This window comes from Anneissia japonica, unplaced genomic scaffold, assembly GCF_011630105.1.
Source record: "Anneissia japonica isolate Jap-2015-1 unplaced genomic scaffold, ASM1163010v1 scaffold284953_len930413_cov181, whole genome shotgun sequence".
Lineage (NCBI taxonomy): Eukaryota > Metazoa > Echinodermata > Crinoidea > Comatulida > Comatulidae > Anneissia > Anneissia japonica.
Window position 1 is genome coordinate 786,165 of NW_022746987.1, and position 19,370 is coordinate 805,534.

At 35.1% G+C, this 19,370-nt stretch overlaps 2 protein-coding genes across 3 annotated transcripts in view; one reads left to right on the forward strand and one right to left on the reverse strand.

The window, feature by feature from the left end:
• Nucleotides 1-1,189: 1,189 nt before the first annotated feature.
• On the forward strand, nt 1,190-14,862 carry LOC117120373. The gene is made up of 10 exons (XM_033265415.1): nt 1,190-1,417; nt 3,828-4,000; nt 6,903-7,016; nt 7,790-7,945; nt 10,552-10,719; nt 11,225-11,321; nt 11,649-11,807; nt 11,990-12,202; nt 13,318-13,511; nt 14,234-14,862. The coding sequence occupies exons 1-10, from the start codon at nt 1,258-1,260 to the stop codon at nt 14,771-14,773; spliced, it is 1,974 nt and encodes a 657-aa protein (XP_033121306.1). The 5' UTR covers nt 1,190-1,257; the 3' UTR covers nt 14,774-14,862.
• A 1,755-nt stretch (nt 14,863-16,617) lies between these two features.
• Nucleotides 16,618-19,370, reverse strand: part of LOC117120362 (aminopeptidase N-like) — a 14,307-nt gene continuing 11,554 nt past the window's right edge. For both annotated transcript variants that reach the window (XM_033265398.1, XM_033265397.1), the window contains exons 14-18: nt 18,770-18,880; nt 18,305-18,472; nt 17,881-18,021; nt 17,467-17,548; nt 16,618-17,208 (exon numbers count right to left, since the gene is read on the reverse strand). In XM_033265398.1, coding sequence (XP_033121289.1) covers nt 17,050-17,208; nt 17,467-17,548; nt 17,881-18,021; nt 18,305-18,472; nt 18,770-18,880 — 661 coding nt within the window. In that variant the 3' untranslated portion in view covers nt 16,618-17,049. The remainder of the gene's footprint in view (nt 17,209-17,466; nt 17,549-17,880; nt 18,022-18,304; nt 18,473-18,769; nt 18,881-19,370) is intronic.

Consider the following 19,370-nt stretch of genomic DNA (forward strand, 5'->3'; position numbering starts at 1 on the left):
GACAAAAAATGTCACATATTTGAAGATACAAAATCACTATGGAAAATCATTAACATAACTCGAAAATAAAATCCACTGAATAGTGGGACATTATTGATATTTGAACGTTAGAAAATGTTGTCATTTTTTATTGTTTATAATGTCTATATATTGTTAAATTATAAAATACACCTAAAAAATCAGCATGTAACATGCTTGTTGAATTTAAGGCCAAGGAACTTGCAAATACAATTGTAATCTTTGTCCCAAAAATTGTTCACATCCTCCCCCCCCCCACCCCCTCAAAAAAAAAAAATAATAATAATAATAATAGTAAATAATAATAATTTCACTGTAATCTGTAATATATATTGATATTGGTGAGGATGAAGAGTTCGGAGAGATGATAGTGGATGATGATGTTTATTGTTATGTTGATGATGGTTAATGGTGAAGGTGGCAGTATGATGATGGTCAAGATGATTTAAAATTATGGTGATGATGGTTTTGGTTGTGATGAAAGTGGTGACAAAAGATAGTGATAATGATTGCAATGTTGATGGCAATGATGAAGCTGAAGGTAGGGATGATGTTGATGCTGGTCCTTTGGGATTATTTGGGTTCCAGTGACAATTGAATTTTTCCTAAAATTAATATAAATTTTTTTCTTGTTTCAACTTCTTGCGTTGTGCGAATAAATCTGAATTTGAATCTGATGTTGATGGTGGTAAGGCCCCATAAAAAATATTAATTTATCACTCCCTCCCTCATCAATATATTTACTAGCTGGTACAAAAAAACTTATTTTTTTAATATAAATTTGATTCCATTCTTATGACATTTTATATATGTGTCCTAACCATTGATTTTACTTGTGAACAACGGTAAAATTGGGGCGGGGTTAGCAAAAAAAAAATCAGTTTTTATTCTTTGATAGAGTGATAACTACTGATTTTTTTTTTCATGGGACCTAATGATAATGAACAGGAAATCATGACGGATGACGATAGTTGATTGTGAGGTGATGGTTGAATCATGAACAGATTCTGACCCAATATTTTGAAAAATGATAAATGACTTTTGAATTTTGTAAAGTATTATAGAACAACTTTTAACAAAAATGTACATATTAGACAAACTAATGGGATGTTTGAGGTACCGATGTTTGAGAGGGGGGGGGGGTTATAAAAAGCACGCCCTCTACAATTACTACACAGCGCTATGGTTTGTTTACCTTCTTTTTTCATATTTTAACTTTTAACCAATTTTAGGCATACAATGACTGATTGGCGAGCGCTTTTCACAGTGCAGATTTCGGAAAAGTTTGGGTACGTTAATACTGTGGAAGATGCAGATCGCCTACTAAAGTTATTTTTCGTATCAACTACTTCACGATTTGTCACCAACAAGGTTCAAGCAACACACTTCGGAAAGACAGGTACAGTGATAATAACAGCAAGGATAACAGGCCTATTATAAGCCCTTTTGCATGACCTTTAATGCTGGAAAGAACATATAGGCCTAGTAGGCTACGCTAAGTCTAGCTTCAAATTTATGCCTAAATACGACAAGTTTAGGCTTAGCCTATTTAGGCTTGGCCAATATTATGTTAGGCCTAGGCCTAGGCCTGAATACAGATCATTTCGGTCGCGCCTTCATTTCGGTCGCGCCTTCATTTCGGTTGCGCCTTCATTTCGTTCGCGCTGGTGCGAACAGCCTCAGTATGGAACGCCGATGTACGCACTAGTGCTTTATGTTTGGAAAGTAATTTTTAAATGGTTCTGTCTTTTAAAGTTTTTTTGGTGCATGTGTTTCAAACAAGTTAGGCCTATTAATTTTATTTATTTATTTTTTTATGATGCTTGATTATCATATAGGCCTAGGCCTAGGCCTAATATTCTTTGTAATTTTTTTTTCGCCGTGGCTAGAGATACGGTACCGTATCAGAACTTCCGATTGCTAAAGGTACGGTAAATGATATTACGTCATGATTAGCCAATAGAGACCCGATACATGCGTGACGTCATTCAGTGCACTGCTGCTGCAAGAGTAGCGAGTGTGTTTGTTGAAGATTCGTTCGTTTGCGGGTGATTAATATTCTGTAGCCCGAGGCCCGGCTATAGCAAATAAAAAGGATAGCACTTTTGCTAGATTTGGCGACATCAAGCAAGAATAAACTATTTTAATAGTAGAAGCCAGGCCTTAGCTACCCCTGAAACCTCGTAAGGCTAGCCTAATAGTACGACTACTACTATAAGTATGCCCCTAGGCGGGCATTCGGGCTAAGCCTAGCCTTAGTATACCATTCTCTATGGTACACCATAAAATACTCAAGAATAACAGAAAGGATTTTTAACCCAAACATTGTGATAAGCCCCAATGGAAATACATGAAATGGGCCTAAAGTTTTATGACATAAATTTGATCGTAACTGTTCGCGCCACGTTTCTTATGATCGCGATGTCGACTTTGCAAAAAGCCAAAATCGAGTCGGTCATTTCTATTGGCTAATCATGACGTAATATCATTTACCGTACCTTTAGCATTCGGAAGTTCCGATACGGTACCGTATCTCTAGCCACAGCGTTTTTTTTTAGTATGATTGTTGTTTTTTACGATTGTTAGTGTATTATATTACAAGTAATTTGAATATAAATTTTAGCATGTCCTTTTTCTTCTCAGATTCAGAAATTAAAAGTCTAGTACATATTTGTATTTATCAAGGCCTGGGAATGTTGTTACGATAATGATTTAATTTCTTTAATCAGTTATACTTTTATGTCAGAATATTAAAATATATGTATTTGTACATTCCATTTAAACTATAGTATTTTACAATTCATGTATTTTTAAAATAAATATAATCATCAGATTGATGACTTGAAGGTAATAGTGACAGGAAGTAGATGAACGCACTTGAACACCTTCACTGCCACTTCCATGACCTGCTAAAAATAGCTAGTCATCTATATTTGCATCTGACCTACTTCTGTCTTTGCAGTGTAATGTGTTCACATTTCTGAAGGCGGCGTACTAGAATATGCCATCTCACCTTCATGAGCACCGTGAGAACCTTGGTTATGGGAAAGTTTCTTTACGATTTTTATCGTTAGTTACCAGACAACTTGTACAGGAGCCCTCGAAGTAGTGAATTTTTTTAGAAGGAAGCCTGCCCTAAAGACCGAAACCTTGGAATGGTATTTTATATATCAGAATATGTATAAAAAAATGGAAATAAAACAAACAAGAAAATACAAACCTTGTGCTGCTTCACCTCAAGAGTACCATGGCAATCTAGTTTGTGGGAAATTAAATTGTAGTGCAACTATAGAATAGAACTAGAAAGAGTAATTTTGTCGGGCTTATGAATATAAAGGAAGCCTGAAATGGCCCATTGAAATATACGGTGTTTAATTATAAATATATCAAAAATTTTATGTGGTAAATAATATATATTTTCTTTATTTATATAAGTACAATTTAATTTAAAAAAAAATTAAGTGATCAGGTTGAACTTAATTTAAATTGAATAAAAACTAAAATTAGATACTCTGGATTCTTCCAATATGCCATGTCCTCCTACCTAGGCCTAGCATTCAGCTAGCAATACTAAAGTTTAGTGACGACTTCATCCATTGAAGCTCCTAGCCTGTCGTTGTTGCTCACGGTCACACGGATGGAGACGTGCATACCCTGAGGTCATTGTCGATTGGTTTCAGAGGTGGTGCCAGCCAGCAAGGTGCTAAAAACAAGCAGGTTGTTTTCAAAAATTATTTTTTAGGTGTAGGCCTATGTCACAAAGAAATTTTTATATTTATGCCAGTTGTGTGTTTGTTATATTATTTCAGACTTTAAATCTAAGCCCCATAAACTGATATGGGAAAGTGAGGCAACAAAATACCAACCAGCCATCACATACGATGGAACGCCATTTATGAAGGTCAATTTGAAAATGTTAAACTGTCAATTTGGAATAGACAAGTCTGTCAGCAGGAAAAGGAAGTTAAAAGCTAAAAAAGAGGTACAAGAACTGTGTGTGACAATTCCCCATTCATATTGTAATATATAAAATGGCAAGAAAAAGCAGTAAGAAAGATTGTTCAAAATAGTGTACTTTATACTTGATAGCAGTGAGTACATTTCTGGTCATTAACATTTTATAAAAAAAAGCATGTGTTCCATATCTAAAATATACATTAAAATTGCTAGTAAGATACTAACAGCAAAAACAGACTATAGCAAGATACAATTAAGGCATTATCATAGTACAGTACATCAAGATAGTATTTTATAAGATTTTAAAAAAGATTCAAGTCCAAATTTATTATTAGTAATAAAAATAAAGATTCCTTCTAAAATTACTAAACTTCAGATTAAAATAAAAATTTTAAAATTAATAAAAAAATAAAAGATTCCTGTTAAGATTTAGATATAACAGTACTGAAATTCAGATTAAATCAATAGACTAATTAAAGTACTGTACATAACCTCATCATAAACATTCATTATACAATCTGATCGTATATGGTATGAATGAATAGAGGGATTCGGCGATGGGTGTCACATGAAATAACTTGGGTGTTGGGTATAAACAGTCGACTGGCACAGCTGTGTTTTTTAACACGGAGATTGCTATGGCGGACGTCTCTTGTTATTGCTGTAAATATCATAATTCGCAGTAAAGTATACCAAACTGATTGGAAATTAAACAAGAATTTTGCATTAATAGTTTGCTAATGCTGTAAAGGATACTGGCCTCAAACATTGAGATTTTTCTACAAAGGTTAGGCCTAGGCGTGACCCTGCACATCTACGGCATGCAGGATGGCCTTCGACCCGTGAACTATGCTGCGATGTTAGGGCCAGCTAAATCAGCGTTCCGCACACATTTTTTACTTCACAGCCTATTTACAATTCCAGGCACCAAGCCGCGGCTCACCAGCCCAGCCGCGCCAGGAACCAACATACCAAATCCTGGCAAGAACTTTTGATGATGAAGCCTTCATGTATATACAATATTTTGACATTGTCTGATTCTCTGAGTGATAACATTTTATTGTATATAAATTATATATTATTAAATAAATAATACCGTACATTTGTGTCCCCCCCCACAATTGTTGATTGTTTTTTTTCTTTACCATGATTCAACCAAATACGGTTCAGCCACACACTTCATAGCTTTCTCATTCTTCCAAAAACTTTTACGCATACTGTTACTCCGCAACTTTGAAAGACTACCTTTAATATAACAGGTATTATGTTTAGTAATAAAGTATCCACATGGGCATGCGGTTGTCAAAAAATGCGTGGTGTTGTTTACTGTAGTGATCTTTCTAGGATAGGTCTTCTATTTATTTTTATCTTTAGCTCATGACTCATCCCATCATTCCTCCATACCGGATTTACTCGATCTTACAGGGTTAATACTAGACAATAACATAGTGTCTAGCTCCCGAGGGGGCATAGACACAAAAACCGCATATAACTCAGATACCACGCATCATCTGGCACTTTAGCAGCATGTGCAAGCGACACATTCGCTGTAACAACGAAGCAGCTTTATTAAAAACTATTTTCTCCTTTTGATGAAACGTCTCTTGGTTATTCCCTCCAAAAATGTTTTGTGGCCCAAATTTTGTACCGCGGACCATATTTTGCGGAACGTCAACCTAAATTTCAAAGCATACAATCTAAGGAGAACGCTAGGATAAGTAAATAAAACCTTTTTTGAATAATCGTATTGCCTTTCCTAGCCATTTCTCAACGTTTGGGTGGTGGTTTTCGCAACCATAACATTATCTTTCTCTATGCTATCGCACTGTAATGTTTTTCATGTATACCCAAGTTAGGTCACGTGACCACCTGTAAGGCCAGACTATTTTTATTCCTTGTTTGTAGTGTACATATTTTTTAAGATAACATCCAGACGAAGGAGAAAATAAAAATAAAATTTTATTGGTAAATGTTTCTATATTATGATGACTTTATAAATGTTTCTATGTTATAATGCCTTTAACTTTTTATGCAGCTGAATGTTTTTGTGCACTTATATTTAATGAACTTTATGTGTACAGTATTACAACTCTGAATGGGATGGTTAAAATAATCATTCTACACATCACATGCCACTTAGAAATCAACACAAGTTTGTAAACCTTTTATGCTTCACTAAAAGGTACAAGAGTAGTGCTATCTCCTTCCTCATCAACCAGGTGACTAAATTTTCTTCTGACCTTTGTTAATAAAGTAAAACTGATTTATTAATGATTTTATCCTTTTATATTGTAAAATGTGACTAAATTGTATTTTTTTTTAATCATATTTTTGATGTTCTTATTTTGTGAATTTGTGACTTAATTGCTTTTATCGTATTTTAGATGTTCTCTTTCGGAGGGCGTAATAAAAAAAAAAAAAACTTTTTTTCTGAAATATCCATTTTTCGTGGGGCGGGTGCATTAATTGGCGAAAAGTAGAATTTAATTTGCTAAACACGGTATAAAAAAGTCTTGCCTAAACAATCATCGCCGAATCCCTCTATTCTTGCATCATGTTCTCTATTTAATTGATGATACATATTATTCCTTATAGAGTGCATCTTTTGATAGTCACGTAAGGGATGATAATTATGTTTTTAAATATTTTCTAGTATTCTTTGTATTATGGTTCTGTATTTATTAATTTTTAAGCATGTGTTTAAACAAGTTCTGTAGGTTGTTTAAACTTTGTTGAATTTTTCCAATCCTGATTCTGTTCTCACAGATAATTGTTACCATTTATTAATATCATACATTTTTTTCTAACATAAAATTTTAATACCGTAGTCTTTATGTTAGTGGGCTTTAAACTTTTAAAATGGACTATTTAAAAAATTGCTGTCAGCTTCTTAGTGTTTTTTTTAAGTATATTTTTCTCTTCTTTAGGAAGATGAAGCAAATGGGATATTCAAGAAGAGTCGTAATCGAATCTTCTGTAAGAAACGGAACTGCCCAGCCAATGTTGCCTTGTCTGAAATTATTAGGTTTCCAGATTTCACTGTAAGTTTTATTTTTTTTACCAGTGCCTTGCTTATAGTTTGCTACTTTAGGGTCATGACTTTTCGATTTATTTCCGACTGTTTCTTGTTTGACTGAACTGATGGTTAATTGTACTTTGTTCCTACTCTTGTCAGTTAACGCTTCCCAGGAAAAATTAAGGTTGGCAAAAATTTGCCACCTTACTGTATATGCTCCGAGGTCGGCAGTCTCAGCAATTTTGTATTAATACATATGATTTTTTCACAGCCTAGCCTAAAGAGAAAACCTTGACTCGGTTGGACAGTCAAGGTCAAGACATTGTATGCTGAAGGTCATGTAAAGCACAACAATTTAAAAGCTTCTACTTGTATTGAAAAAAAGAATTTAAAAAAAAGCACAATTTGTCGGGGAGAAAAAAAAAATGATGTATTTTCTACATATTAGTAGACTATAACATCGATTAAATAAGCCTTTGAAACTCTTAAATTGTCAAAATTTTCGGGGCTTCGCCCCCTGGACCACTTTCAAAACCTTTTAATGGAAGCTCGATCACACCCGCTTTGTTTTCACCGGGGAAATCTGGCCCCTCGTTGAATCATCAGCCCCCTTGTCGAGGATCTCAGCCCCCTTCGTCGGGCAAATCCTGGCCCCACCCCTGCCAGTGGCAGTCAGTCTGTCATGGCGTTGCATTCTTCATAAAATCGTCGTTGGCAGTGAGTGCTCAGCTTTAGAATTGTTAATTAAATGTTCTAAAAAGTTAAATTGCTAACAGGAGGTTGTGATATCTGTTTTAGCTTGAGGTTGATAGTGCAAAGAGTAGACGCCAGATGTCAGAACATTTTCTAAACTCCATACAAAACGGCAACATGAAAATAGACCGGCGAATTTTTATTACTCTACCTGAACAGACTGACCACAAGTTTCATCCTTTCACAAGCGAACTGTTTGTGGTAAGCCTCTGAGATACATTTTTTACACAACTACTGCTACTATTTTACATAATCCTCCCCTGTGGCGGCTCTAGGATATATTTTCTGGGGGGCTAAGTAGTCGGACAGGGGGAGCTTGAGCTTGTAGGCTCGAGCTGAGGGAAAGGGTTGAAAGGAGGTTCCCCCTTCCAAATAAGATTTTTTTTTAAAGAATATCAACATATGGCACTCTCAGACTGTGAAAAACATGTGTTGGCTTGGTGTGGGCCTATTTTTATATGTTTTATGAGCTCTGTCCAGCGTGGGGGACTTGACCTGTCCAGTGGGGTACTTACTTTCTGGAATGTACCTTAAAAAATTAATTGGTGTTCCGCTTCACAGAATGGATCACCTCTTGCTATTGTCAGAGATCTTTTTTTTTTTGTCCGTTTCACGAGTGGATCACCTCTTGTTATTGTCAGGTTTATCTTTATCATCTTTTTTATTCTTCTTCCCCATTTTCGTTAACACGATATCTCAAAATTGCATTTCAACATTTTTCAAATTTTTTACTACGTGCGAGCTTTTATACATGCGCAGCACATACAGTAGCTAGAAATTACATTTAAAAAAAAAATATTATTTTGCATTCCTGACATTGTATTCAAAAAATTTCCATTCTTTTTAGTCATCTTAGGGCCAATAGCAATGCAGTACGCACGCATCAAACATAGGGACCTGCGCGCATTTGTGCCGACATACAATGAAAGTATGCTAAAATCGGGCCTATTTTAATCAGTCGTAGCTCCTTAGGATGAAATTTGACCCCCAATTTGTATTACATATTCTGAAAGCATGAGTTGTAGATATGATTTTTTTGGATCAAACTGTAATGGCTGATCGGACATTGTGATGTCATCATATTGCCATATGAATTTTTAAAAACCGAATTTTATTTATGACGTCATTTTTTTAAAATATGCATTTGAGCGTATCTCACTTATCCTTGATCAATCGTCTCCCAACTTTGAGTATGTTATAGCTGAGGCAATTACCTTTCATAAATGTGACTTTTTTTACTTTCTAATGATGTAATCATGGTCAAAATAAATGTTTTTCTGACCCCCCCCCCCTCATCTTTCTTTCCTCAAATCTTTGATGACCTCATGTCGTCCTTACCAGTCATCATTTCTGAATCATATTCAGTGGGCATAAACTTCAGGTCAAGGTTGAATATTATGTACCTGAATTTTCTGTACGCACGTCATAACATGCGCATACGCTTGCGTCAATTTTAATATTCAAATTCAAATTCAAATTCAAATTTATTGTCCAAAAAGGAAATTACATTGAGAGAAAGTCATTGCTCAAAAATTACACAATAACAGTATAAAATACATCAATATAAAAATACAGAACTATAAAGTAAATAAAATACATGCAAATTTACGCATTAGAAATATCAAATAAAATACAAAATATACACTAAAATTTACATTGTTGAAAAATTAGGGAGTTAAATTACATTATTAATAGATTGCACAAAGAACCCGAAAAGGCTGTTAATAAAAATTGCAGTATAAAAATATAATATAGTATAAAAATAAATTGTCAATGTAAAATATATGCTTAAAATAACGTCTATTTTTACTCAGTTACAGCTCCTTTAGGATGAAATGTGACCCCCAATTTTATTACCGTACATATTCTGAAAGCACATGGGTTGTAGATATGATTTTACAGATCATTATGGCTGATAGGACATTATGATGTCATCATATTGCCATTTGAACGGAAAACAAGAGCGACCACTCACATGGTCTGTGCTTTCCTCCATGCTTAAATATGGCGCAGACGCAAGTTATTATATTTGTTTTTTCGAAGAGATAATAAGATAGGAATTTTTAAATAAATAAAATGTTTATTTGTACAAAAAAAACATTATTTAAAAATAAGGATACATGAAATTGAACAAAAATAGATTCTTAAAATTGAATAAAAAAATATTGAATATCTATACGCGATTCGAGCCCACCACCTTATGTTCTTTAGAACACATACATAACCGACCGCGCCATTCATAGAATGTGCGTTATTAGTAGTAATGGCAATAATGTACAGTCCTTGCTGAAACCCCTGTTTTGTTTTGTAGGTGTAGGGGAATGTGTCATTTATTTTTCACTTTGATGACGTCATCGTTGTCAAAATGAATGTTTTTCTGACCTCTCCCGAACCTCTTTCTTTCTTTTATTCTTTGACAACCTGAGAGAGGGCGACAGGCTTGATATTGAACTGCACATTTTGACAATCCTGGCTACGGTGTTTTTCCATATATAATCATACTTTTAAGCGCCGGGAGATATCTTTTGCCTGCCAAGCGTATCACCTAACTCGTTTTCAGTGACGGATTCAAATCTAGTTAACTTCGAAATACTCTTTTAAAATGATAGTATAATTTATGAATGAAATTAAAATAAGATGTCAGTAGAAAAGAATTAATTTTACTGATTTTTAAGGGGATGTGCAAAGGATGTAAGCATATTTTTTTTTCTAATTTGTGTAATAAAAAATTAACTCAATATTGTTTTAGCTTTCAACGCAGTGTTTCTTTGTCATAATGATATATTTAATTAAACATTTTATTTTAGCCTCTTAAATACTCAAGAAAACCTGGAATGCTTGCTGCATTAGCCTCATCAACAGGACGTGTTGAGGACATCAGCGTCAGTAAGATCCCAGATTTAGAAACTGCAGGAGACAATATGGTTCTTATCAAAGTTTATGCCAGTGCTGTAAATAGAGACGACATTGATCGGGTAATTAGGGTTTTGGTAATAGAGTAAAGCTGTAGGGCTACAGTCACACTATGCCTTCAAGACTGGCTTTACTAAGGCTACAGTCACACTTGAACCTTAAGCCTTGACTTGCTACGGTTGAGATCTCATCACACTTACCTGGGTTGACCTAATTCAGATAGTAGAGCTCCTTGTGCATAAACATTGTATTGCCACCTGGGATTTGTCACATTTTGGAATTCTAGGTCAACCCAGGGTCAACCTGCAAACCTTGTCTAGGTTGAGAGCAATTTCAATCCAGGTTAATGGGCAACCAAAGTTGGTTCATACTACATCTTTCTCAACCGTAGTGAGTCAAGCCAGGGCTGAGGCTGTAGTGTGACCGTGTGGATGTTATGTTCACTCTCATCCCATAGACACTGTAAATACCATTTCACAGCTTTTGCATATTGATTATGAATATTTATATTATAAAACAGCCTCATTTAAAATCCTAGGTTCTCACACTATTCTTCTATTTCCACAGAGAAAGAGTTTCACCTCAGCAGAAGAACCACATGTTTTAGGGTATGAAGCTGCAGGTATTGTCATTGCAGCTGGTTGTGGATCAAAATGGTCACTGGGTAAGTAATCATTTATTAAGTAAGGTAAAACCACAATAAACATTGCATCTAGTAAGGGTAGCGACTTCAGAGGTTGCATTACAGGGCTTCAACATTGAGGTCAGGCATTCATGTCTGCTGGGGTAAATTTCACTTTTTGTCCTTAGACAAGACATTTTATCTGCATTTGTTTTACCATGAGTATAGATCATGTGGAGTGAACATTGAAACTCTTATATGTTTGTGGAAATGTGTTTATTCCTAGCTGCTTTGTTCTGAATTGTTAGTTGATAGTGTGGACAACTAATTGTAACACTACCATTGCATATAATTTATTTGATGTTACAGGTGAGAGAGTGATGGCATACCTACCAGGTGGTGGTTGTGCAGAACAAGTAATTGCACACCAGGACCATGTTATGCTTGTGCCTCGTTTGATGACACTCTCGTCAGCTGCAGCCATTCCTCAGGCGTGGGTGACCGCATACCATCTTCTGTATCATGTTGGTCAGTACCGTAATACAGGTTGTTTGTTGTAAACAAGGCCAGGAAAATCCTATATTTCAGTATTATTGGTTATATGTAAGCAGAAGAGGATATTGAAATTTTCTTGATTGTCATTCATTTAATTGTTGAATGTGAAAATGTTCAACTAATAATTTCAATACCTTTATTCCTGATTTCTACAGCTTGTATGAAAGCAGGTGACATTGTCTTGATTCATGCCGGTGCAAGTGGTGTTGGCACAGCACTTGTCCAACTAGTCACCATGGCCGGTGGTTGTGCAATTGTGACTGCGGGTTCACAGGGTAAAATTGATCTATGCAAATCGTTAGGTGCGTCTGCTGGGTTCTGTTATAAATCGTTGGATGTTAGGAAAGACATTGCTAGTTATCTTGAAGGTAAATGCTACAGACATATTATAAAACAATAAAATCTGTGTTTTTATTTTTTGATTTTCTGTCACTTCCTCCAGTGTCTTTGTCAATGTCTTGTCTCATAATTGTAAATTAATATATGGTAAATCAGTTACAAATAGAATAGTACTTGCCAAATAATGTCAGGCCACATTCTGAAGATCCATAATACTTGATATTGAAATACTGTATATCATTTTTTATGTAAATATTTTGTCTTTTTAAAATGTATATATTGCCTTTATTTTAACAAGATTAATATGTTTATGATTGTTATCAGGGGCGGATTTATGGGGGCCGGCCCGGCCCCGGCACCCCTTTTGGGGGTAAAAAAAAGAAAGAAAAAGAAAAAAATGATAGCCCACAATGCCTCAAATGTTATTTTCGGGCGTCTAGAACACAAAAATTTCTCGGGGCCATCCCCCTAGGATGTTGTTGTCTCGATCGGCCCAAATTTCGGCCCCCCCTTTCGGTCCCCCCTTTTGGACATCTCTGGATCCGCCCCTGGTTATTTATTCTGGACCATATGTTAGATCAAAGTAATGTTTTATCATTTTTTAAATCACTGTACATTTTACTTTTATTCTAATGTGTATCCTGAATACAGATACAGTTGAACCTAATTTCATCTTTTTATTGGAAATTGCATAGTTGAGAAGATATTCGCATTCTCAAAGACATGATACAAATATTTTTGAAGAAAATGCTGTAACGATTTATATTTACCATATAAGGCTTTCCATCCCCAAAACCAGCATCAGTTGACCAAAATATGAAAATAATATTCAGTATTCTTATTCTCCACATCAAAATGATGGGTCATTTACTGAAATCGACTTACTATTGCCAAATGAGCAATAGTATTATGGCTTCCCTGTACTGAAGTATACAATACTTCCATATTCTAATGAGAATTATTGAGTTTAACATTAGCAAGGGTACACTGTCTTTAGGATTGCAAGCCTCATATGTCTATCTATCATTTGACTTCCTCTCCTCCTCTTCTTTTTTTTAATTTTATCTACTTTTTTTTTTATTCTATATGTAATGTACATTTCATATTGCCTTAAGTAACAATATAAAACATATAAATTCCATAGGAAGGGGAGTGAATTTGATTTTTGATTGTGTTGCTGGTATTCACTGGCAGTTGAACAGTAACTTCATTGCGACAAATGGTACTTGGATAATTTATGGACTTATAAGTGGACCATTTATTGCTGGAGACATGAGACCACTTCTCACCAAGAATGTAACCATCAAGACATCTTCCTTAAGAAGCCATTCACACGAGGTAAGTTAACAATTTGTTTTCACTGCTATCTTAAACCCAGTTCAGACTATCACATATTGTTTGACAAAAACATGCCTCATGATTGACACTACAACATATATAGGCAATTCGTTACTATATATGGGCATACAACTGCTTTTTTCAAAGAAAATTTGGTAGTCAAGACAGAGCGTTATGTCTATCAAGATTGATTGTTTCAAGTTGATTGTTTTACAGCTTAAATTATATAAAACATCATTTCATGGCCCATTTATTTATCAACTCGTTCGCATCACTATCTTTTAGAATTCTCAATCAAAATAATATCAAACAAGATTTAGGGCCTAATTCAAGTTAGTAATATTGTTCTTTGTTTTGTATTAATCTTGCAACCTTTTTTGTGTTGTGATGTACCAACTGAAATTTCCGAAAGGGCACAAATAAAGAAATCTTGAATCTTATATACCAAGTAACGTTGAATATATTGGTTTGTTTTTTTACCATTCTCAGAACTAAGATTTTGGGACATGATTAGTTGGATATTGATTTACAGTGACATTTTTTTTTTTATTTTTAGGCAATTTCTTAATTGCTCATTTACTCAATACTGGCCTGTGTGACAATACATCATACTCAACATAATTTTCTTCCTAAACAATAAATATCTGAAAATCCTTATTGAACTTATGCTTTTGTAGCTGTCCTGAATAATAATGTTAATGCTAATTTTTGTCCTGTTGCAGTATGTATCAGAACTTATAGCATCATTTACCAAGAAAGTGCTCCCATACTTCCAACCAAATTCTGAATATGAACTCAGTCCAGTTATCAACAAGTACTACAAACTGGATAAGATTATTGACGCTCACAAGTTTCTTGAGTCAAACCAAAACATTGGAAAAGTAATTATTAGCATCAGAGAAGAGGTATGCACAGAGATAGAGCAGAAAGAAAAAGAAATTGATATTGCACATACTGTTCAGAGGTTGTCGAAGAGTGGCAAAGAGATTATTATCAAATTGGAAAACTCTGACTCATTTGAGAAATTTCATGGAGAGGTGTGTGAAGCACAAACCACCTCTGCCATTTTCTCTGAAGAACACACAATGTCAATTGAGGAAGCTGCTGACACTCAGCCCCACGATGTGACACAAGCTGCTCAGAAAAAGATGAAACATGACCAGAAAAATTTAGTGGTTCTGAATGGTAATAACCAAGATCACCAGTCTGGGTCTAGTGTGGCTGAAGTTGCATCGATTGCTGTAGAACCACAGATACAGTAGTTGAGTTCATCTCATCAGAAGAGATGGTTGAAACCTCATGTATGGTAGTTAACTCAGAGTGTGTTGTTTAATTATAATTGTATGGTAATGAAGGCTGTCTCTTATACACATCTAGATGTGTATAAGAGACAGCATCAAAATTATAATCAAGGTATTAGTCTATTTCCGTAAAAATTTTAAAAATATGTTTTTATGATCTCCCTGTTTCTACAGAATAACAAAAACAGGGACATTTAGTATTATTATGCAGATTTTACATTATAATTGACCTAGTTGGCATCCCATAGAATAGGTATTAGGAAATGACGTTCTAATACCATACAGCCTATCTTCACAATGATAATGATAGCGGTCAAATACCATGTCAAATACCAAGTATAGAAGGATAGTGTATTGACTAGTGCTCTAGGAGTATGATAGGTCAATGGTGTCAAAACCCAAATACTCAATCTCTCAGTCTTTTGTAATTGTATCGCTAGAGTAAGCCAAGACTGGTTGTATAATCGGTAAGCGATAGACTTCTGTTGTATAAAATTCATTATAAGATTAATCAGAGATTTGAATTGGTGCTAGGGGCCTAGCCCAGGGGCCTATAATAGCAGGCCAAGGGCCAAGTTAGGCCAGGGGCCAGCTAGTTAGGCCAGGGGCCAGCTATTTAGGCTAGGGCCCAGCTAGTTAGGCCAGGGCCAAATTAGGTCAGTGTGCCAAGTTAGGCCAGGGGCCTTGTTCTAGGTGGCCAGGCCTCATCTATAAGTTAGGCCTAGGTACACAAAGAACACTAGGTTAGCAGGCCAGGGCTTGGGAGATGTGGCGCAGTTGGACTGTTTTAAAACACAGAATAGTTTCTATTGTTTTTTTTTTTAATTTTATTAGATAAACAAGCTTGGCGTATACTGTTTGCTGGATGGGAGAGGATGTGGTGTTAAAGACTATATGCAGCAAGTCAAATAAGACAGTACCCACGAGTGTGCCATGAATTATTTCAAAGACACAAAAATCGGGGGAACCTTAACGTTAGCCTGGAAACATGCGCATCTGTCCCTCTTCTGTTTTGGTAGGGAACGCTACTACTAATGAAAAATGACCTTACTGGGCGTGTAATGCCTCACAACCCACCCCCTCCTCCAAACCTCCTTTCTAAAAAGGAAAAAAAATTCTTTATTAGTGAAATTTTGCCGGGAATGGGGCTTTAACAACTGAAATTTTGCCGGGAATGGGGCTTTAAATTTACCGTTATTCTAGTGAAGTTAATTCATTTAAGTGATTTAAGCCTTTATCTAGCTATAATTGACTGTGCACGTCGAACTTTTAACTAGTTAAGTGGATCTATATCTAGATAAAAGTTCGACATGAACCAGGCTTATATGTTTTGTGGATTATAGTTAATTTGTCTTTATTGATTTCAATTGATTGACGATCAGATTTGATGATGGGAACATAAGATTATGCATGGATATGAATAATATTATTATGTTAATGCTTTTTTTTTTGTTGGTATTTTAAACTATTTATAATTCAATTCCGACTGGTCAGGAACATAGTGCCAGAAATTACTGGACGAGTAAGTTATGGTGAAAACTGTTAATGGCCTATGACTCAAACATTATTTGGTAGCAAGTGGTTTGGTACCACTGATTAAAAACACAATGTTGCAATGAACCTCTAATTTACAGTAGGTATCAATGAATCGGATATATTCATTTGTAAAATCAGTTTGGTAATAATTATGATTACATCAGTTTGGCAAATTTGTTGGTACTGTACTACCATCTGAGTTTGCCTCCTAAAAGTGTGTTGAAAGATATTATGATGAATACACATTTCCAAAATATAAAAAAGCATGGTTGTAATTTCCATATTATCATGTTCATTTGGCCGTATATCAGGCAGGTGTCACACTATATGATTAATCATTGTAATGCAATAAGACCATATGTTATAAATAATCTGTCATATATGACCAACCATCATTTGACCTTGCATTTTATATCTTCTCAGGTTTTATATGGCAAATTAGTTGTATCCATTATCCACTTAAATTATGCGTGTACTGCAATTCTATTTTGCGGTTTTATTTCTTTTATAAAATGTTGAATCAATGCCACTATAAGCTACTATATCTTGGTTTAATTTTAAAAAGAAGTACACAAGCCAATATTTTTTAAGAAATGCATTCTTAGAAAATAGACAAAACAATAGTCACTATACAGTATAATAGCCATAAGGACAAGTGTCAATTTGGAATTTCTATAAATATTTGAGGAAAAAAAATTATTTCATTTTAATTTCTCATTTGTTTCCTTATGAAGCCAATCTTTAACTTGATCATAATTATTGGACATCCATCGAATGTTGGCTTCAATTTGTTCCACCGACTGAAGAAATGCTGTTCGACCAGTGCCTTGGTCAGGATGTTGCTCCATGAAAGACAGCACCTGTAGGAAAATGGAAAGTGGTGTCATTTATTGATTAATAAGACAACCATGATTCTTACATGCATACATCCAAAAAGCTCGTAAATACATACGTACGTACTCACATACACATATTTACTTTATTATACATACACATACACGTACGCGCACACGATATATACATACATATGTATGATGTTTCACCTTCATTATATTTGGTTCAAAATCATCAAACAAAATGTTGAAGATAATATGATACAACAGTACATGTAAGCCTACCTCATGAAGATGAAATTCAGTGTTAAAGTTGCTGGTTACTCCTTTAATGAGAGACGTGAACTGAAAAAGACTGTCTCCATACCTATAGTAATAAACACTTTCTAAAGTTATTCCATTTAGATGGCATTGAAGTTAGCAAGACGTCATAAATGCTATAAACGTTTTTAGAAGAGTCGTTTATAAAAATTCCAATATTAACGCCTCTTTTAACTATTTGGATCCCACAGCCATCTACGACTCAGATAGAACGATATTGTCAAGCTTAGACACTGACCCTATGTTTACTGTTTAATGCTTATTGCTGTTCTTTGGGTATTTTTTTGTGTGGTTGGTTACCAATTCAACTGTAATATTAAGCTGCAAATAAAGCGTGTTGTAGTGAGTGTAATGTAATATAGTGTAGAGTAATATTACATTTGTCTGAAGTAGTCCCAGTTTTCTCGAAAGAAGTTCCACGCTAGAGGTGTGCCTACTGGATTTTTTGCAACTTCGTTGACTGCAGACACCCAGTCTTGTGGACGAATCACCTCAGAGCCCATCGTAAAATTTAAATAACTGTAGGAATTACAATAGTAGTTTAAAATTGCGTGGTAACTATACTTAACGAAAACACAAGCACATAGGTTAACATATTATGATTCTACAAAATCCACAACGCTATTATAACATGAAATTATTGGCTGGGAAATAAATTTAGGATGAAAACAAGAGCAAAAATCACTTTATCATTCGAATGTTTTATAATCGAAGATATGAGGCCATGACACTCTCAAAATTAAGAGTGGATAATAAAACTATATTATAGTCGTAATACAATAGTTAACAGTGGATGTCTTACGTGCTAAGTGCCCAGGGTTCTTGACTGCAAGAGAGGGCATAGCGAAGGTTATCTTGCTCGCCAGCCACTTGTGATTTCTGGTACTGATCCAGGACAAAGTACCATTCATTTTGATCTCCAGATTTCACTGCTGTGCAGTAAATAACAGAGCGTAAATCAGAAGCAATTCTGAAATAAAAAAGGAACATCAAGCGAATACTTATTATTTGTCCATATATAATTAAAACACATGTACTGGTAACAAAGTATAAAACAAGATGACTCTGTGCAAATGGTTTATTAAATGACGCCATTCCAAATCAAACCTGAGACAACTATACACGTGTATATTTGTCTCAGATCAAACGTGTAACGTCGTTGCCATAGCTTGCTGAGGGCTGCAACTGGTTTGTCATTTGGTTGAGTCTGTCATTCCGCACCATCTCCCAATGAAGATGGTGACGCAATCACCAGTTACTGCCATACCTGTTATCAGATGGCGTGTTCATCCAGATGTGAAACATTTCAATCGCCATGTTGATACAGTCATTGTTGCCATAGTGACATGCTCCTGATAGTGCAGTACTTCTGGTCATTCTAAAAAATAACTCAATGTGTGTATACTCTCATTCAATTGTTCGTTTTTTCCATTATATTATTAATTTGTCATTCCGTCTGCCCACAAAAAACATAGGCCTAGTTGAGGTCGTTGTCAACATCATCACCACCACAACTATAACCACCACCACCAAGATAATCATCGTCATCATATTCACGATCCACACCGCCTTATGTCATTTATCACCATCACATTCATCAACACCACCATTGTACCACAGGTGTATCATGAAATACTACATTTGGTCGGGGAACCCCCACTTAGTTGCTGGACACCCGGTACTGCGTAAACATCCTCTCTCACACCATAACACCATCACTATCATCATCTTTCTCCTCTTTATCATGAATTTAACAACACATTACCATTCTATCTAAGATTGCTTTCATTAGTGACTGAATAATAGCTGTCTCTTATACACATCTAGATGTTTATAAGAGACAGGGCCATGACACTCTCAAAATTAAG

What these genes read in the sequence shown, in the direction of transcription:
- LOC117120373 (XM_033265415.1), top strand. Translation starts at nt 1,258, where the DNA reads ATGACTGATTGGCGAGCGCTTTTCACAGTGCAGATTTCGGAAAAGTTT. An exon ending in ATAGAGACGACATTGATCGG is followed by an intron (nt 10,720 to 11,224) that starts GTAATTAGGGTT and finishes CTATTTCCACAG; the next exon opens with AGAAAGAGTTTCACCTCAGC. An exon ending in CATTGCTAGTTATCTTGAAG is followed by an intron (nt 12,203 to 13,317) that starts GTAAATGCTACA and finishes TAAATTCCATAG; the next exon opens with GAAGGGGAGTGAATTTGATT.